This window comes from Apostichopus japonicus, chromosome 7, assembly GCF_037975245.1.
Source record: "Apostichopus japonicus isolate 1M-3 chromosome 7, ASM3797524v1, whole genome shotgun sequence".
NCBI lineage: Eukaryota > Metazoa > Echinodermata > Holothuroidea > Aspidochirotida > Stichopodidae > Apostichopus > Apostichopus japonicus.
In genome coordinates, this window is record NC_092567.1 from 8925896 (window position 1) to 8948651 (window position 22756).

Consider the following 22756-nt stretch of genomic DNA (forward strand, 5'->3'; position numbering starts at 1 on the left):
TAGCTGCGTAATAAAGGAGAGCTTACTTTAATAGAGGGTTTGCGTATGACCCAAATATCAAACATCATCAGCTAATATAAAGTAATTAGACAATCGAACACTTTGGATGATTAAAACAGATTTTAAGTGACATATATTGATAAATCAAACAGACGAATACTCGCAACCGAAGGTTTCATTATACTCAGATTGAAGAATAGAGATTCCATCTTATGATCTGTTTTATAGACTGACACCAACTATCACAAACCATGCACCAACACACACAAAAGCTAGGAATATTTCACTCAAAAAACATAATCCAGAGTTTATTGACTTTAACTAGGCCAGTTTGAAAATTCTCAAAAAAGAGGCAGCTTATTTAGATCTTTATTGTAATGAAAATTAATCAATCAAATACCAGAATACGTATCCCCTGATATGAACGATAACATGGCACCTTTTTTCAAGTTACTGTCGAACTAGTCCTGCAGCAGCTGTTACATGTTAAAGAAGATAGAGGGCATTTTCAATCGCCTTTCCTGAAATGTCGATTGGAGAGGGAAAAAAACCCGCTGATACCGGTCAAAAAGTAAAATAACGGCGAACCAATGTACAGCCTAAAATGTTTTATGATTAAAAAAATATATTGAACAACCTCCGATGATCAATCACCACCCCAGCCCAAAATGAAAAATTAGAATAAGGTGAAGTATGTATAATACAATAGTCCTTAACTAATTTCTTGATAGAAGCGGAATCATTTAGTGCAGTCATTGTCTATCATTTGTGTAGAATACACAGAACCAGAAAAAAACTACACATTCACTTGTGACTCATTACATTGCGTGAATAAACTAAATTAGTGATCATTTTCAAACTTATTGACCAACCTTCAAAATTACCTTTAATTAGAATTGATTATGCCTCCATTTGAATATAAGTTGCGGTCATGGTGAAAATGGATAAGCCCAAGTTTATATTCTGTAGTACCATCATAAAATAGTGTATGAAATATTAAAATCTCTTTGCAGGGATTAAACTTTGAATTTGACATTCTGGTGTAATATGATCGAACCATTGACTATACGACGTTGTTGAGTATTAAACTAAACCGCAAATTAATATCAGAGAGATCCCTATCAGCAGTGTTGGTCCATCAGCGTTATCAATAACAGAACATACAGATCTAAGCGTCGCTAAGTTACCGTATTCCAACATAGACATACATAGGTTTTTAACCACGGCACTGAATTTAGTTGACAGTGGTAAAATGTCGAAAGTTATTTCCCTTATGATGATTACTTCCTGATACGTTTAATTTAATTTGTCTTTTTAATCATCATATTATTATGTTAGAATTTAAGCTCATGGTGCATCAAGCAAATGTATGTCGGCCATATTTTCACAGCGTTGTAAATATACGAAAAAATCGTTCCAATTCTTCTCGCTGGTAAATTTGGTTCCATTTCTTTTACGTAACTCAATAAAATGACGGCTATTGCGAGCTCATCACCACGACTCAAAGGAGCGCTTCATGGTTGAGAACGTGACTGCTGGTGGAAGAGGATAGTATAGCTATCAATGATATCAGTTTGACGTCATATTACCAGCATACTTTATAGTCTTCGATTCCGAATTCTTATTTCCTGGATGAATTTTGTACGTATTTTGTTTATCTTTGGATATTTCTTGATAAATTCGCTACACTTTAGTTGGGTCGTCAAACCACCTCCTCCCTATGTTAGTATACACTCGTTTACTAAATTACTTTAAAAACAGTAAGTTATAAACTACAGACTTCATACTTGAAAGAAATAGTTACTTTTAGAACTGTTCATTCTCCACCCCGAATAGCGTAGTATTTATTGTGGACTGGTACATGGTATTGTCTAATAGACCTATGTTAGTTGTAAGGTGTAACGATACTTTTATATATAAATATAAAGCAATTTCCTCAGGTGTTTATTACAGCCAACGCCGTGTAAAACGAAGTTCCTATATACACTGTGGATGGAATAGCTAATTAGATGTCTTATTGGTGGTTTCATTGTAAGCACTAACGGTATTACGTAGGCGCATATAACACAAATATTGTCAAAGAAAGTTGAAATGATAACATCCGCTGGTGAGTGCCTTGTTTTGAAATGAAGCTTTGTTTTACCTCTTTTTTGCAAAGTGAAAGGCTTTTAATTAAAATAAAAAGCTTTAATAACATATTAGTTTCATGACTAAGGAGGTGGTTTACGCGTTAACGGATATGTGACCATACTTTTATATATAAAAACTAATGTAACGTTACCGTACAGTAAGACACTTGACTGAGGTATTACAATGGACTTAAAGCACTTCTGAAAGGATGAAATTATACAAAAATGGTTAAGAGTTTGCACAATAATGCAGTACTGTTAACTTTGTGGGACACAAATTTATCTGTATTGGATTAAATGCTTCGATATTTGAGAGCAACCAACTGGTTGTTAGTTGTAACCATTAGTGGGTCTCATAGTGTGTGGTAATGAATGAATGAAACGATAAAACAAACTCAAAATACAGATGGAAAGGTTTTCAGGAAGTGAATTCGAATGATTTAATTGCAATAATGAAAAAAAAAGTCGGCGGTGTATAGAGTCGCCAATTTAGAAAGTGCCCTTTTATTGGAAAATATTCAAAAATTGGCACAGCGGTAGAGAATTCACGAAGGGTCTGTTTGGTTGGAACGTTTTAAAGTAATTATGTAGCTGTCCCATTGAAAGTCACATGTCCCATAACTATTAGAAATGTGTGGGTACCCCCCCCCAACTTTCCCCGCCCCTCCAAAATTAAGCCCTGAACTTTGGATAATGTTTAAATGTTGTACATTTCCTTATTTGACATAGTATGGTCAAGCTAATCTCCGTGTAAGATGTTATAATTCATCTAAGAAAATCACAAATCAGCTATGTTTAAGATATAATAGACCAGAGGTGTCAGATAGGTCCTGCGTGTATGTATGTGGGTGGGGTGGAGATTGAGTGGGGTAGGTTAATGGAGAAAGTAGTGATATACCCATTACATATTACAACATTAGTTACAACCAAAGAAAGACAATCTATTGTTATTGACTTACACATTCACATTAAATTCCTAACAACTTATTTTACAAAGTGGTACTGTCGTTATTTATACATACAAACACTCCTTGTATTTGATATGTCTGAATGAACTCAAGTATATTTGAGAATGAAGAGTTTTAGGGGTAGGATTAATCATTTGTAATATTTAAGGCATTAATTAGTTACGACCAGACAAAGAATCAAACTATTTCGCTCTTAGTCGAGTTCATATATTTCAATCTAATATACTTTCAAGTATTTCTAGTAATTCATTTTATGTTATACATTTTTCTTGTTAAAAACAATTTATATCAAGAGTTTTTTTTTTTTGGTTGCAATGACGACCACCAAACTATAACGCCTCTGATATATTGGATGTACAACTACGGTTAATATTGGTTTGTCTTTAAAGGCAATTTATTTTACGTTATGCTATTTTAGTTATTTTGGAAGAAGTTCAAATATTTGAATATCACAAGAAACGTCTTTTTTTTCTCTAAAGAACACCGCGTAAGACTCCTGAATAACGCCATATTTACAAGGAAACAACACACAATAAGTTAGCCAACAAATTTAAAAAAAAATTGTAAATTAAGAGAAAATAATCATTCAAAATAACCATTAACCACTTCCATTTCCCTCTTCTTCTGTAATCAATGAACATGCTTGTTACGTCACTGCTTCACTTTGTTTGTATAGTAATAGACTCTACTTGGGAACACACCCATCCATCCCCTGCTATAGGAGTTCATATAATATATATAAGTTATCTCATATTTTTTTTAAGGTATTTTACAATACAAAACGATTGAGACTTAGCCTGTTCTAATTTAACGTGTTCAGTTCAAGCTAAAGCTGTAATTTCATAAGCACAACACTGGATTGTAAAATTAGATTCAACTCAAGTCAGCAATGTTCATTTCCAATTAATAAAATTATTGGTCTAGCTAATTAAATGTTCTTTATACATACATAACATAATAATACATGACTGCAGTGCTTAATGAGTCATTGAATGGATGAATAATAGAAAATAAAGATGTTTTCAAAACACCTGATTCGTCTGATGAAGGTGCAAGAATGCATGTTTCGTACTGTTTTTGTTTCGTTCTGATATCTTTTTATCTTTCTATTTTCTATCATATCAACTATCGTTATATTAATGGTGAAGTAAGAACTCATAATTGTTACTAATTAAATGTTGTCTTCGATTTCACATCTTCGAGTCAGCCGATTCCGATCAACGAATAAAAAGATGGTTTTTCTGAATTTGCATCGTCTGCAGAAACAAAATAATGTATATCACGTGATATTTGCAATGTTTTTGGATGGAACGCTTGAGTTATATACTTTACTGTGTTTGGTCGATTGAGTTGTATACTTTATACTGTGTTTGGTCGCTTGAGTTATATACTTTACTGTGCTCGGTCGATTTACAATGCTGGTAGCTCTTATACTGATTTAATATTTTACTAGATTAATCCTAGTTTGTTTTCTCTCTTCTAATAAAATTCCACCATCCGACAAATACTATCATGAACCATAAACTATGTTTACAAAGCGTCCTCAATTTGGCATACTATGGCATGGGGCTTATAGTGATTATGTAAATATTGAATGAATATTAATCTTACGTTATCAATTTGTCAATAAAACCACCCTCCTTATAAGTGTCATATATAAACAGACTTGAAGTCTGGTCCAATACCCTGGTGAGTGTTGTAAGTAAGTAAAAGTTCACAAAATTTGTTGTTGACACTGTGTAAATATATCTTTATTGCTTAATATCAGAGGAGAAGATAAGGTTACTAGGTTACAAAGTAGTCAGCTGAAAAAGATTAGCCAATCAGCGACAAGCAGATTTGATATATATAGTGGCTGATAACATTTACCTGAGACATTGATCAAACAAGTCACCCTCGGTACGTTTATTTTATGGAAAAAAAACATAAATTGGTACCTGGTACAAGACACGGATCCGCAAACTGGACGGGTGGGGGGGGGGGGGCGAGATGTACACGTAGTTATTTGCAAAACCTTCCGTGTAGAACAACTTCTAGACCTCATTTATATCAAATAACTATGCCTCAGAATACCAAATTCCACGTCTAAAATGTTACTTTTCTGGGGAGCCTTTTCTCAATCCTGAATTCACCCGCAGGTCGATTGACAGCAGACGATGCAAGACAAATTTCAATACTTCGAAGCTATCCTTTACACATTACACTTGAAAGTACCGTATAAGCGATCAGTATACGTCTCTAAACATGCTAGAGTAGTCGAATAATGGTCACCCATATCCATTATGCATTACTCTGCTACCATAATACCATTCCCCTATTTGACACATTATATTGTCTATTTATCCATTATTACTGTCTTGGTAGGCTTTAAGTACTTTTGATAACATTTATTGAATTTAAACTATTGACATGCTTCCGTTCATTAAAATCCTGTTCAGATTAAAAGAGAAAAGATCAAATAGTTTTGATGGCTGGCACTGGACTGATCTGCTTTACAAATCTAGACGTGTGTCTAGCTTGATCAATTGTAACTTTATTTTTATTATGATGTAAATATTCAGTTCTATAGTCCCATTGTAAAATATACATCATGAGTCATTGTTACTCATCATTACTGATATCATATTACTACCCTATGTATTTCATACAGTGATTTATTGTAACATATTGACACGCGCAACGGAAGCATGTTGTGACTAACCCGAAATGTTTCATGTTTCTTGATCTGCTGTAAATCTTTATTTTAGAGGGCGCTCGACATTTTCCCTAGGTCAGTCTCTTCGCGGAAGTTCTTTCGGAAATAATTCAGTGGCTCCTTGAATCTTTGCTTTCTGTTGCTGTTGTTGTTGTTGATTTTTTTCTGTGATCAGTAAACACGGTATATCGCCTGGTTTTTTATTTCTTTTTTTTTGGGGGGGGGGGTTGGCTTGATGATACCAGTTTTCACTTTAATCATCTTAGTAAATGTATCGGCTTGGGAAATGGGCCTTACGAAGAGGAGGTACCACTAACATTTAAAAACTTCTACCTCATTACTGGTGCTTAGTTGCAAAATGATGTTATACAGGAGAAGACAATTATCAAAACCATTCACTTTCTTTTCCACGCATCTGCGTCGTCATACAAATTCACCCTGCGTGTTCGTATGCTTGTGGGTGTTGTGCATTTACGACATCGTGTTATTTTAAGGCATAGGTTTGTACACTGTACAGATAACGCACATTAGGACCTATAGTCTAAACTCTATTAGGTTCTATACGACAGCACCCTCGGATAGGACGCTGGAGAGCAGCATTGAAATCAAAATAACTCGATCAAATATCAAACGACTTTATACTGTGAGTTCACTACATGGCGTGTAGAACTTCAGTTCACCATTCCTTGCGAAACGATAATAATCAACATATCTATTTAATCTGACAATGTTTCAGCAACTTGATCCTTCAAATGTTTATATGTATTCTAACAATTACCATCACTTTACCACAACAAACCTAATCTAATATCTATAATTTAAAATCTTACAAAAAGTATAAGGAGTCATTTATATTAGAAAAAAAGCATTTCGTATTACAAAGAGGGGCACTTTTGCGAGTTGTAACTTTATTATTATAATTTAATTTTAATTGAAATTGTAAATTGAAATTTATTATCATTTAATTTCTTTTTTATTATTTAATATCTAACGTCCCCCCCCCCCCTCCCTCCCTCCACCAAACATATCGCTGTAAGCCTCATGCAAGTGCTCTGAATTAGTTCAATATTAATATATGGTTGTACCAAAAGGCTACCGTCGAAGTAAGTGGCAGTAAAATGTTCACAATGATACTTGTTGCTGCCACTACACAGTGTACATAATCTTCAGTAAGGTCAATGTGCAACAAAGACATGCTAAGTACTCTAAATAATCAACAGGAAAGGATAACCAATCAGAGACAAGCAGAGTAGATTATGTATTTGATAATATTTACATTTATATAATAAATATCAGACAATCACCTTAATTGATCAATGGAAAGGGTATTATAACAGAGGAGGTTTATATACAAATATATATAAACCACTTAAAACAAGTTAGGGTTAGGTTTAAGCTAACCAAGACATGAAGAATTGAACATTTCAAAGCTGTATATAACACATATCAAGTTTTGGTTTATTACCATAAAGGTGTCATTGTCTATAATTTGCTATAAAACTCAAATAATGGTCATCCATGTCCACTATTTATAATTACATTAATCTATTCCATTCTAAACATTTCCCTTTTTATACATTATCTATCTGAGCCCATTCTAAGCCAATTGATAATCGGGATTATCCACTGTATCGGATTATCTGTGACATGATACCCCCAATCAGACATGGGCGTACACACGGGTCACCCCTTGTACCCCTGGAAAATCTAAGCATTATACAAACCAGCAATAATTACTCAACATGATACGCTCCTGCACTCCGGAAAAATAATGTTTGCGATAAGAAATGAATATCAGAGAAAATTCAAAATCTGAAAAGTGAAAATGACCCAGTTCAAGACCCAGGATTTCCAGCAGGGCTTAGAATACATTTCGGAGTAATTTAATTGCTTCCTCTGACAGGTGTTTTCGTGCTTTAAACTCTCTACAGGCAGTGGAGTAGCCAGAAGGGTGGGAAAGATGGGGTGGAGGCAGGGGAGTTTCCCCTACCACAAACATTTTCGAGGACGAAACGGGTTAAGAACTAAAACAAATATAATGCTAATAAACTTTATTTTTATGAGGAATGAATATCATAAATAATCGATAATTATGAGAGAATCTGAATTAGCCAGTGAGTACACGTGGATACATGGAATGATAACGGAATTGACCTCAGTTTTCATATTTTCTAATAAAACGAACGATCATAATTTGCCTATTGTGGTATGTTTATTTGGGTACCACGTGACCTATTCCTGTTCATTGTCTCCTATATACAGTGTCAGATGGTTCAATCGAGAAGGTGGAGGGGGAGGTTGGTGAACATCGAAGACAGTGGGACATGTATCAAAATATCGCTAAGATTATGTCCAAGATTTAAATACGGAAGGAGTGGATGACTGGCCATGGTGTATGTGACATTTATTTAAGGGGGAATACCGCCAACATCTTGGTGAGAAACTCTTCTCTGTGAAGCACGTATCAAAATTTGAGTAATTATCGCCTACCACAAAAGAGCACTTTTTAATTACATATTTTCATAAATTTTTCAACAAAATGGCACATTTAATACTTGAAGGGCACTTTTATATTACAAAAATTGAAAATCGTTCTTATTTTATAAAAAAGGAGCATTTTTTATGATAGGAATCAATACCCAGGTAGACACAGTAAATGACAGAACAAGATTCGCAATATTGGTTGTTGTCATTGTATGACTTAGATAATCTTCAGTACGATCATTATTTAAATGAGATATGCTAAGTAATTTAAATACAGGAATGATTAGCCAATCAAAGACAAGCAGAGTAGGTTAAGGTTCTCATAAAATTAACATACAATAAAGACCTAACAATCGAATTCACTGAAAATGTATAATTATATCGATGTACACAACAAGATATGAAAGACTGAGAAATCCAAAGCTTTACCTGACACATTACAATCATGGCGGTTATAACCATAATCAGTATACATCATTGGCAAGAAAAGTAGATTTATGGTCTTCCATATATACTTTTGTACACTTGGATTCAACTACTTCCCTCAAACATGTCTCCTCTTTGACACATCCTATATACTTGAGCCCATTCTCAGCGTCTGTATACCGCGGTTAGTGTACTTGAGCGAATTCTTAGTCACTCCATGCACCATATTAGAAATTTGCATACTGGACGTTTGCAATAAGGAGGAGGGGTAGATCAAAGTAGTAACAAAGTAAAAGGAATATCTCAAAATGCTACAGCTTTCGGGGATTTGTCCCCCTCCCCCCCCCTTTAACCCTACTCGGGCTTCCAAACACATTTCAGTAAAACGCAATTCTTCTCTGGAATGTATTTTTTTACTATAAAATGACTATCAGGGAACATTAGATATCTGAACAGTGCAACTAGTGCAGCTGAAGTACCAATGAGACCCACTAGGGCTTAGAGTACATTCGGGAGTCTCTTAATTCCTCTCTCTGACATGTGTTTTCTTGCTATAAAACTCGATTCTAGCTTTGGCGTATCCAGAGGGGTACGGACAGGGGGTAAGGCCCCTCCCCAACACCAACATTTTTTGGGACGCAACGGGGTTGAAAAAAACGAAAATTGACAAAGGAAAAATAAATAGCCATGATGATACTGCAAAGTGCTACTCGTTGATATAGTACGGCCTGATCTGCTTCTGGTCAGATTTTTCCTCATAGTAGCACACTAACCATAGATCGAGATTTCATCGAACAAGTTAACTTTGATTTAGTAATTGATACTCCTAGACAAAGTTCCCTGCGTCGAGTGGTACCGGCCTGTCGTTTCTAATATAAACAACATTTATATTTATGTCACTGATATTTCACCTGCGTATATGCCTGCCTATATACGAACTATTGTGTATTGTAAATGTGTTTCATCGTTAATATCTACAGTACCATAGCAACTGGGAGAATAGCAACACGAGCCTTCTTCCCTCCCCTACCCCTCCCATTCCTTCCCCTCCCCTCCCCTAAATTGTGTTGAAAATTGCTTGCGTTTTATAGAACACGCAAGCAAAGTCGTATACATAGGAGTTGATGTGATGTAATGATAGCACCGTTTTGCATCTAAGCACTCTTACCGAAACACCTGACAAAAGGAGAGGGGTGATCAGGGGGATACAGTCTGGGGGCCTCGCAATCGTATTGCGGGCCCGGGAAAATATGGAGGGGCTATACAAAAATATGGGATATCTGACCAGTGTAAAGAGAGTGACATGCATTGTCCTCGGGGCCCGACCTGGCTCCCGACGCAACTACAGTTGAGTGCGAAAGGGGGTGGGTGTGGGCGTGTGGGCCATGGCCTCATCTCGGATCGTCAGCCGGAGAGAAATGGTTCAGTCTGTGCATTGTTGCAATCAACCGGTGGTATGTGGATTCTTTCAACGGTTGTATCATCACCCTTTACTTTACTAAAGTAATTATTAGTAAAACTTTGCGTTGAGATTTGCTGATATTGACCTGCTCAATAGTGTAACTGTTCCTCAGTATGAACAAATTTTATGTCTATTTTTTCATTCTATTTTCCTGGGTGGAGGATCTCCACAACCCAACCTCATAACAGTTTCAATAACCCAGTACAGTCCCCCACTCTATAAAGTGCAGTCCCATACTCTGTAAAGTACAGTCCCCCTATTCTATAAAATACAGTCCCACTACTATAAAGTACAGTCCCCCTACTCTATATAGTACAGTCCCCCGAATCTATAAAGTACAGCCCCCTTCTCTATATAGTACAGTCCCCGACTCTATAAAGTACAGTCCCCCTACTCTATAAACTACAGTCCACCTACTTTATATAGTACAGTCCCCTACTCTATAAATTACAGTCCCCCTTCTCTATATAGTACAGTCCCCCGACTCTATAAAGTACAACCCCCCTACTCTATCAGTACAGTCCCCTACTTTATAAATTATAGTCCCACACTCTATAAATTACAGTCCCCCTACTTTATATAGAACAGTCCCCTACTATATAAAGTTCAGTCCCCCTTCTCTATATAGTACAGTCCCCGACTCTATAAAGTACAGCCCCCTACTCTATCAGTACAGTCCCCTACTTTATAAATTACTGTCCCCTACTCTATAAAGTACAGCCCCTACTTTGTAAAGTACATTCCCCCGACTCTAAAAAGTACAGTCCCCATACTCTATATAGTACAGCCCCCCCCCACTACACATAGTACAGTCCCCTACTCTATAAATTACAGTCCCCTACAGTAAAAGTACAGCCCCTACTCTATATAGTACAGTCCCCTACTGTATAAACTACAGTCCCCTGACTCTATCGGGTGCAGTCCCCATATTATATCAAGTACAGTCCCCTACTCTATAAAGTACAATCTCCTTCTCCATGGGTGGCGACCATGGGGGGCGGGGGACATGTTCCCCTAATATTTAAGGTGGGGGAAATAGTATCTTATATCCCCCAATATTTGGTGGCATAATTTTTTTTTGTGGCTATAAATAGGAAATAATGCGTGAGATTATTTATCCAAATCGTATTTGGCGGTGGCTTAAACTTCATCCAACACATGCTGCATGAGGTAAATGACTCTTCGTGGTCGTTTCTGTGACCACTGACCGTATAGCATGTATTCACTCATGATTATTATCATAATGTCTGTACATCTCTTGTGTATGAGTGTAAGTACGTACAATCGTACTTACAGCGACGTAGCCAGGAATTTAAAGGGGGGAGCACATTTTGCGATTTATATGGGGCAGGGGTCTAAGAGGAGGAGGTGTCCCCCTTCCCCTTGAGATATTTTTGAACAATTATTGAAGGTCCTAAGTTAGTTGCGATCTGGTGCAATGTCTTGCAAGTTTTATCATTTTCATATGATATTATATTATTAGCAGATTTTGTTTCGTTTTTGAATTCTTTTACATGGTTATTTTACATATTATATCAGAAAGACAAAATATAGCGCCCTTTTAAACATTTTCCAGTAGGATGATTCTTGTTTATTGTCCAATTTCTGGACTTTAATACATTTGACGAACTTAACTGATGGACAATTTAAACTTTCATATTTTGTAAGACAGCCAGATGTGCAGTGGCCTAAAAACAAATATAGTTATCGCAGTGTAATAATTATTTATAGGAAGTGCGTATCACGTACGTACGCTGTACGATTGCTAGCTTAGCTTCATAACATGCTGTTCGTGCAACAACTTAGGACGAATCATAGAAAGGATAAGAACGAACGTTGTCGACGTTGTTGTGCATACGGTTCGTGACACTCCATCAAGTTCGGTTAGGTAAAGGCAATATGTATTTTATTACGCAGTGGCCAACTGTAGGCTTGTAATAGGTTATAGGCTAAATTTAGCTAATTGCATATGCCAACCTAAGTAAGTGCTGAATCAGTAGGCCTGAATGTTACTACGTTTATAATCGAGTTAACGGAGCTGACGAGTATTCCAGATCAAAAGAGCACTGACAAAATACCATGCTAAAAACAACAGTTTTAACATTTATTCGACACTGAAAGGGGGAGCTGTCGCTCCCCCTTCCACCCCCCCCCCCCACCCTGGCTACGTCCCTGATGGTATATATGATCCACATCGATATGGGTTCACTGGGTTTCCATTTCACCTGTTTCCTACAAGATTTCTAACTGCAGGCGCGTAGCCATGGGGAGGGGGGGGGGGCGGAGGGGAAGACCACCGTCGGGCATATTATATTTTTTTATGATATCGAAGTTTTATAGTAGCCTTTATAAGAGGTTATAATATTTGTACAGCAATAAATTAACTTTGTCTGAATTTTCGAAATTCCCTGACCAACATTCTTCATCATACTTCCCTCTACTCGTGCAATTTTGACCGGTCTGTTAGGGGTTGAAGGTTTTTTTTTTTCTATATTGGCTGTCCATAGATGAAATTTTGTGCAACATTATGGGTATGTTTTCAAGTGAATTTATTATTTAAATTCTGAACAAATAATGGGCTTAAAACCTTGAAAAGTGGGGCTGGCGGGTATTGTGGGCCGTTACGTAGTATAACCTACGAAAGCAATGATCCACAGGAGATGCAAAGAGGTCGAACATGATGTGTGACTGGTGACACTCTTGTAAAGGTTATGGATAGAAAAAAAAAACTATTGGGAAAAACTTGGTTCCCAGGCAAAAGTGTACATCTGGTTGGTCATTTTCAAGCCCGAGAAATGCCATTTACAGTAATCTGGGGGGTTATCAAAACCAGATATTTTCTTGTACGCTGCGCGCCAACTGATGGTGGCGCTCCGCTTAGATAGTAATTTGCGTCCCCCCCCCCTGGGTACAAAATCCTGGATACGCGCCTGTACCCAAGCAAATGTCCCCCCAATATTTGAAACAAATCGCCGCCTATGTCCTTCTCTATAAAGTACAGTCCCCATACTATGTAAAGTCCGTCATCCCCATCTGGCTCCTACCTTAATCAGTAGGAACTTTTAACCCCACCCCCCCCCATACACACACAAAAAACACAGCTTTCATATCATTTGCACGCCACTGCGCTTTTGCACCATAATATAGTCTAACTGGAGCATTGTAAAGTTTTTTGAATGAAAGAAAAGTGATATTCTCGTTTTTCTCAAACGATTTATATAGAAATTAATTGAACAACATCTTAACCCTTTCATACAAAAGGGGTATTGTTGATGACTTCAACTATAACTGAGTTCTTCCGTTCATTGAAATCCTGTCTTACTGAAGTTTATCAACAACGAAGAACTGACAGGAACGATCAATTTGAATAGAGAAAACATTTTTTTGGTTCTAGAACGGGACTCGAAACACGGACCCTTGCAATCATAATGTTACTTGTTAAAATCTCGCTCTAGCTCCTTAAATCTACGCACTCTTTTGTCAAATTGTTTATAATTTCTTTCCTTTTTTTCCATATTAGTTTAATAAACAGTGGATTTACGTTGCTTGAAGAATCGTTAACGAATCTGTAGATTTCTTGACAAGACATATTCAGAGTTGGTCATCTCCGCTTGTAGTTAAATCTACACAGTTTGCGTACTTTACAGGCATATTACGCACATAGGGCAAAATACATCGGAAACTTACAATGGTTTCGTATTTATAGACTTAACTGAGAGCAATGCATATACGTACAACAGGTACCTTTGAACGTCTGATATGACAGAATAAACACAGATATGCATAGGTATCAGATATGAATTGTATTATCAAATAAAGTATTTGATTGTGTAAACTATAAAACATGAACTTTGAAACCAGTTACAACTATAGACTGATTCCTCCCGATATCTATTTAGCGTCCAGGATCGTATGTTAGAACGTCACATGATGTGCACGACGCCATCTTGTCAATTGGATGTTCTTCATTCCTGTTTCCGTATGTTCTTCTTTCGTGATTTTCGTCTGTTATTTTAAGGATTAAAGGAACCTAGACTTAAATTATACTCTGGATGATAAACCCACAAAGAGATGATCGTACTGGTAAGTATCGTATACATGAGACAGTAATGGTGTGAAGCTATATATACTGATATACTAAACACGTCATTAATAACATAGGCTATATACTGATATACTTAACACGTCATTAATAACACAGGATATGTACTGATATACTAAACAAGTCATTAATAACACAGGCTATGTACTGATATACTAACCACGTTATTAATAAAATAGGCATATATGTACTGATATACTAAACACTTCATAAATAACACAGGCTATGTTAAATTTATGACAACACATTACCATATAAACATGGCGTCTTCAAGGCTATTTCAATTTATAAGAATTATATTCCATGTCCGTATGGTCATATTTCAATGTCGAATTAAATATTTCATTAATTTGAAGGGAATAACTTTAAGCTCATGTTAGTTAAACTATTATTATGTAAATCTTGGTTATTTGATAGGTCATTCATGCAGCTACAACATATCTCTTCCAATCAGAACATGTGCTATCCTTTCACTTTATTGCTGTCAGATCAGATCATAAATAAACTAACAGTGAGTCCTTTCGACACAGACATTTAGAATTGTAATACTTTCATAGCAGTCGTTGCTCCGTTAGGCTGATACGACATTACATGTATGAATCGGGATAGAAATAACTTTAAAGATTCCTCAAGGTATATAGGCATTGATTTAATGTACGACTTTAGCATGAGAGAGATGCAGTTGTCTTACTTTCTTTCCGGATGGAACATGGTATGAATTATGTGGGAAGTATATGGACGATTTTGATACGTTTTACTAAGATAAATCTAGTTGGTATAAGTTAGGCCTATATGTGGGAAGTAAAGAGAACATTGAATAAGTTAGAATAGGCTTAGCCGGTGGAAATGTGGTTCTATCAGATCATTGTCTTTTAACTCAACAATTTTCCTGATAATCCGGGAGAATATCAATATTAAAAAAAAAAGAATAAACATATTAAGTTTATGAACTTTACTGAGTTTTAGGATTTTTTTCTTTGTAAGTTAATTATCACGTGACTGATATCTTTTACTTTATCAGGGTGACCAGAGCGATTAATCGTAAATGTTATTTTATTGAAATAATTGGAAAAATATTAATCTTTTGAAAATCAACCTAATCGGCATATCAAGGAACCATAAAAATTATATTTTTCTGCCCGAAATTCAGTCGTACCGTTTAAAGCAGCAGTTTAACTTAGGCTTACAATTTTACCCTGGTAGGCTATTATATACAAGTCTTGTGTTGATAACAGTGGGTCATCAATCTCTTTAATTTCATGAAATAAAGGTTACTGGGGGAATAATTAATACATTTGATTTGATACTAAACGTTAACACGAAGTCACGTGCACGCTTAGTATTGCTGTATTATACACATTAACGACCAACTTGGAATTATGTTCATAAAAGAAAATCAGACTTTTACCTCACATTTGAAATGAACCTTGGCCATAGTCAAACTAATGACCTACAATTTTGATCTGATTTCACTATCTATTAGTATCGATAAAATAATAAAAGTCATCTCAAAACAGCTTCTTTAACAAGCATATGAATAACCATTGTATCTACAATTAATCCATCTAAAATGTTGAGCTGTAGGTGATATTCTAAAAGGATATTGAAAACACTGATAACAAAACAGAAACTTGAATTTTTCAGGGTGGGTTAATATGAGATTACTTCAAAGGTCGATGTGTTGTGTAAACAATAAACAGTAAAGAAGAGATAAGTAGCGATTTACCTTGATGTAATCTTTGTCGAGCCAGAGACCTATTGGTAAAGTGACTGGTTCTGTTTACTTATAGAATTATACCTTGATTTATGATAATTGTGTTAAGCTAGTGTCATGCATGCGCACTCTGTATCAATATATATTCAACAGATCGTCGCTTTAAATGATAATCATGGATTATATCACTCAAAGGAAAAGAAAAGTGAAGCCCAAGTTTATCCTGCCGACCAGTCACGAACGTTGTTGTGACGTCATAATCGATGGAGCGCCTTAAATTGTTCATGGAGCGCCTTACAGTGCAAGGTTTGTTGTAATTACATAGTTTTGGATTAGTAACTTAGTATAAGAAGGCTGAAGTTTATTATTAACATTGATAAGGATTTAAGCCTCAGCTTAAATACTCTTACTTTGTATGATCGAGAGTTCAACGTGACTTTTTTTTATTGTTTTCAGTGTTTTGTTTCTACCTTATTAACTTGAACTAACCGAATTGAAAATTTGCATATTACTCCGATTTAACTGGTATAATTTTTTTCGTTCAGAGTGACATCCAACAGATTGCCCACCATAATTGTTTCCAGTTCATATATAAGCAATGACACGCCCCAATTTTTTTGACCAAAAAATAATGTTTACAAATCAAAATTTTGCGATTTTTTGCAGACAAAAAGGCCATACTTATCGACTCTCTGAAGAGCAGGTACAAACTACAATATGACGCAATCCAGCCCATACCGTACATCAAGGACAGACTATATTGTGTTGACAAGGTATTTGTTGAGGGCGGTACAGAGGTCCATATTGTTAAAGGAGCGACGAATGAGAAAGAAGGACCATGGGTACGTGTGGACTCGTACAAAGATATCTTCACAGACCCTCGAATGAATGCCAAACGGCGCATCATAGAAGCAGAAGCCGGGTATGGTAAGTCAACAGTGGCCCTTCAGCTCGCCTATGATTGGTGCAATGGTGTAAAGGATTCACCTTTTAAAGACGTAGAGATTCTAATTCTTCTCCGGTTGAGGCAGCTGAACAGCAAGATATCTATCTATCAAGCAATTAAGCTGTTCTTAGGACCAAAAGATCCTCGTATCAAATCAACTGATATTAAAGATATCATTGAAAGCTGTTCTTCTGTTAAGGTACTCCTGGACGGATATGATGAGTTTCCTGACAGGGACGGAGCCACAGGAAGTGACGTAGGACGCATCATTACGAGGAATCTGTTTGGGAATATCGATGTTACCCTGACAACCAGATATCTTCCGAAGGACTATGACAAAGCAAATACAAAGCGAGTGCGGTTAGTTGGTTTTGACGAAAAAGCACGTGACCAGTACATTCGCAAGGCTGTTACCGGGGAGAACGAAGAAAGCGTTGCGAAAATTAAGCACGCTTTAAAATCCAACCCGATCCTTGATGCCCTATGTCAGGTGCCTCTTTTCTTTGTTATGTTTTCTCACATGACTCATGAAAAAGTACTTTTTATGAGATTTAATTCAGTTACAGAGTTTTTCCGCTACATGATGAAGTGTTTCCATAGTCACAAGAGCAATAAATCAATGGATAGGAACACGAGACCACACAATGTTACATATGAGCTGAAATTCACTGAACTTAGTAAAGTAGCATTTGAAGGTCTCTGCGGTGAAAACCAACAGTTATCATGGCGTAAGGATGGACTCTCTACACGACTAGGTCAAGGGTTTTGTCAACATTATATTGCAGTCGGTATCTTGGTAGAGGAAGAAGTGTCTAATGTGACAAACGAACATACTTCTACTGCAGACATACAGACAAGGACTGACATAAGGTTCTACCATAAACTATTCTGTGAATGGTTTGCGTCTTTTAGACTGGTAGAAATTGTAGCTGCTACAAGGGGTGCATCTGAGCTGAAGAATGTTCTTGATACAGTGGATCCATTTAATCTTCAGTACCTCTATCGGTTCGCCTGTGGGATTAACCCAGCAGTTGGGAAGAGAATAATAGAATACTTGAAGAGCAGGAAAGACGGTGATAAGTTTGCCATCCTCTGCATCCTGGAACAAACTGGTGAGGTAGATGAAATCAAGGACACCGTCAGGGATCTGTGTTCTAGGCTAGTGGATATCGATGAAGATCAGAGTAGACTACTACAGAGATCTACCATACAGCTACTGGAGATTGCTGCCAGATATGACGTAAGTATTAACAATAAATTGATATTTTACTCGCTGCATGGATTGAATTGGTAGATATATTTAGCTGAATGCATATATGTAGCCGTGACACAATTCAATTTATAGTAAACACATTCTGACAAATGAAAACCCAAAGTATGATTCCTGATAGCATCTTTCATGTTTTCTTCACGTGATGGAATCATAGGGGGAAATGTATGCTGAATATATAATGTATGGTACAGTTAAAAGAAATATAAACATAACAGTAACAAAATACCATATACTTCATTTAACCAGCAGGGCGTTGTCACTAAATAAATGACAGATCAAGAAAAACCTCTTATCAGTCCAACCCAGACAAAGTTTTGATTTTATACCACATTAGAAGCAAAATTATGAGGAAGTTTCTTAGTTTTAATTTAAAGCGTTTAAACAATTTTTTATTCATCATTAAATCGGAACTTTAGTTGTTTTTTTTATGGGATTTTGATATCTAAACGTATAAGAAAATCAAGGCAAACAGTATCAATGAGCAGATATTTGAAATAATTTGAATCATGCATCAATGCATGATGAATTAAAGGGTATCAAATATAGGAGAGTGTGAATGTACCCTATATTATATGACAACAGTAAATACTAAACAAGCATATATTTATATATATATATATATATATTTCCAACTCATTACGATTTTCATTTATATATATATTCATTTGCCTCTGTCCTTTACCTCCATTTCATTAACATAAAGTCTGTTCAAAGTATCTCTTTCGAGATCCGGCTTTAGGAATGACAAATTATTTCGAGTTGGTTAGCATCATGTTTGATCTCTAGAGTAAGGCAAACTATGTCACCAAAAACAGAACTAGTATTGTTCGATACAGGTGAAAAACGCCTACATTGAAATAGCGACCTTCGAACCTCTGGACATACAATCAACGTCCATAGCCTAGCGGTTAGGGTGTCCGCATACAGAGCGGGATGCCCGGGTTCGAATCCCAGTGGAGGCTGGTTTTTTCACTGTTCTTATATATATATATATATATATATATATATATATATATATATATATATATATATATATATATATATATTAACATTCATTAGTAGGTCTGTACACAGATATCGTATGTTATATGTACACAGTGTGTGTATATACAGCGTGAGCACTGGACGATAATATAATAGTAGCCAATGACTCCTAAAAATATATACATTTTTCAGAGTATGGTGAGGCAGTCGTATCTGGATGAAATTAATTTGTGTGATTGTGCGTGTATTAGAGAGAGAAAGGCCAATAATACTGTAGGTCCCAGCTAATAGACTTTGCTATTGTCACTAGGTTGGATGAGGGTTTATTGCTCGGCTATCAGGAGCTTATTGCCCGGATCAATGTCTTTCAGGGGTCTATTGCCCGGAAAAGTGGCTTTCAGGGGCATATTGCCCGCAGCGGCCTAGTGCCTTCAGGGGCCTTTGTCCCTCCAGCAGGCCCGTAGCCAGGATTTTTTACACGGAGGGGCACCATAGTATCAAGGGGGGGGGGCACAAATAATTTTATGAGAAAATAAATAAAACGCATTAATGTGTTGGAGAACGAGTCGCATATAATATCATGCAGTTACAGATACACGTGCAACGATCGCTCTTGTATTTATATCACCAAACATCATTGCATGGAAAATGGTTGAGAATATTGTACTACTGTACTTTTTTATTGTACTGTCACAAGCCTGGCCAAAAATTAATCGTTGACACTTCCTAAAGTAAATTTTTACCTTGGAAAAAATGTAGTAAAAAAAAAAGAAATGCAATACATGCATATAAGATGCATTCAGAATATGCATTCTTAAGCAACTGACAGTCGGATTTAGCATTAAATAAAAAAGCAAATCACTATTTTTTTTGGCTTGACCCTACGGACCTCTTCTATAGTGAGTGCCTCATGAAACATTTCTGGAGGACCTACGATTTTATATTTAAATGAATATAATACACAATTTTAAGAGGTCCGATGCATACTTAGTTTCTTTCGATATAAATTATGATTCCTGGCGGAATTTTTTTTTTTTTTTAATCGGAAAATCGGGGGTAAAATTTACCAAATTTGGCCCATTTTTTGAAAATTCGAAGAAAAATCAGAAAATCTGAATGTCTAGCCCCCTCTGGCAAAAAAAGTTCGAAGAGTTTCGAAGAAGTTCGGAAAGTCACGGTGAAAAGTCGGACATTTTGAGAATTTCGCCCCTCTGGAAAAAAAGTCTAGCTACGCCACTGGATATAAGTACTGGTCTTCAGACCCTTCTATTTTGAAAATCCTGGAATTTCCTTGCCATTTTAACATTTTTTTAATATAATAAATTAAATACAATTACACAATTATCCTGACATGACACTAGCTCCGTCATGTGATTGGCTTATAATCTTTTCAGGTTACAGTCCTGCCTTTTCAATCACGTCAATTATAGCATTTGCCGTACTTTATGCTGTGAACAACAAAAGTTGCTTAAGCTTTCCCCGTGTAAGATATCGTCCGGCTTTTGCAATTCCCCCACAGTTTCGTTATTTCCCCGAAATGCCATTTCCTTCATGGCAAGAAATTAAATTACATCAAAGATACTGCAAATATAGTACCTATTTTTCTCCAGTTGTCCTTCTCAGAGTTGCTGATGAACCCCACTTCCCTGATGACTTCGGATATCTCTTTCTCTCCAGCCTGAATGTGAGTCTCTGACCCATTGTGCTTAAAATAAACTCTCCCCCTTCTCCATTGCAGATTTCCACTGATTAAATCCTTGTATGGTGAATGTTCTGTCTTTTAATGATCTAATTCAGGGTTGTCCAACCTTTTGCAGAGAAGGGCCACATGGAATGATTATGATGAAGGAGGGGGCCGCATGAACCCTACGCTCGATTTTTCGATATTCTGCCCGAAGTCCAAGGCAACAATATGTGGGCATTGCGCGCGGAGCGCACTGATTTATTTTGCTCCCTGATAATACAGATGAATAAAGCCCAGCCGCCCCCCCCCCTCCCCTCCGCTGAGAGTGTCACACAAACTGACCTGTATGCAGTTTTTTTTTGGACCCAGAAGGTTCGAATGATTGATTATATAGCTTCAAATTGTTATCAATAAATCTGCCCACTAAAATTTTGCACCGTACAGCATCTCTGGCGGGCCGTACGCAACCCTGCGGCGGGCCGGACTGTGGCCCGCGGGCCGTAGGTTGGACAACCCTGATCTAATTGGTGCAAAGTTTCTACAGGCATAACAACAAACCCGGTCCGTTGAGATTGAATACTCTATCCATGGGTATTGATCATACCACCCCTTATAGAATGATCTGTGCCTTGCCCCAAATTTTGTAGGCGAATATGACGCTAAAATTGGTCTCTATGGCAAATCTTTGCCCAGATCTGATGGGCATCCTGAGGAAGAAGTAGGGACTGAAGACTTTCCCCTGACAAGGAAGCGATCCATATTGTAGGTAGTTAGGCAAAGCTCCAACTAAAACAACTTTACAACAATGTGTCCAGAGTGTATGATCACTGTGCAACTTTTCTATTGTATTGTAAAGGTGTGTAGAAACGCGCGTGTGTGAAGGGGTGTAGAAACGCGCGTATTATTTGTATACATAACATGTATTACAGTAGAATGAAGAACCTGGTGAAAATTACAGTAGCCTATACAGGACTTCTATTGAGAGTTTGCAGTTTCAGCATAGAAATACTATAGTGGGTGGGAACGGGCGGGTCGGGATCAGGCAGGTGGAAAGGGAGGCTGCAAACTATACTCTTCGAAATTAAATTCTTCAAACTAAACAACAAATTACAATTCATGTAAATAACAAAATTTTAACAATATTATTCGTTTAATTTCATGCAATTTTTTTTCTTACCGTCTTTTTACAAGGGGGGGGGGCACGGACCCTTGCACGGGGGGCATGGCCGCATCCGCGACCAAAATAATGGCCAATTTGATGGTGTCCACCGGTGCCAAAAGGAGGATTAACGTCCCATTTTCGTATATTGGTGGACATAACATTCCCAGAGACATTACACATTATTTGTTTTATTATATGCCCGATTTTGTTTATCATATTGTAACGGCGTTTCTTTAATTTCCGGTATTTTTGCGGGTCTCCTATGCTTACGTAACTGTGTTTCTGTGCCACGTATCTCTCTCGCAAGGTCACAGTAAAAGATTTTGATCAGTTTTTGTGTTGTAATTAGGTCCAATGGGGAACAATAGACACAAACGATCAAGTTAGAAAAGAAAATTTCTAACTAACGTGCACTATTTTAATCTACTGATAAAGTGATTTTACGTTATATTCAATCCAATTCCATCGCTCGATCTACAGGTGCTATATATGCTGTAACTGTGATAGTGCTAGACGTACGCAAGTATAGCTCCCTAGGCACAATCAAGACTTTAGTAATTTTTGTGATGTAATTAGGTCCAATGGGAAACAATTAACACAAACGTGCAAGTTTTAGAAAGAAAACAACATTTTTAGCTAACGTGCACTATTTTAATTAACTGATAAAGCGATTTTACGTTAAATTCAACCCATTTCCATCGCTCGATCTACAGGTGCTTATGATGTG

At 36.7% G+C, this 22756-nt stretch overlaps 1 protein-coding gene and 1 long non-coding RNA gene across 2 annotated transcripts in view; one reads left to right on the forward strand and one right to left on the reverse strand.

The window, feature by feature from the left end:
• Positions 1-22756, reverse strand: part of LOC139970099 (uncharacterized) — a 377392-nt gene that overhangs the window by 167358 nt on the left and 187278 nt on the right. The gene's annotated exons all lie outside the window — the stretch shown is intronic.
• LOC139970041 (uncharacterized) overlaps positions 14088-22756 on the forward strand; it is a 242036-nt gene continuing 233367 nt past the window's right edge. Inside the window, exons 1-3 of the mRNA XM_071975630.1 lie at positions 14088-14247; positions 16134-16286; positions 16647-18166. Of these exons, the coding sequence (XP_071831731.1) occupies positions 16244-16286; positions 16647-18166 (1563 nt within the window). The 5' untranslated portion in view covers positions 14088-14247; positions 16134-16243. The remainder of the gene's footprint in view (positions 14248-16133; positions 16287-16646; positions 18167-22756) is intronic.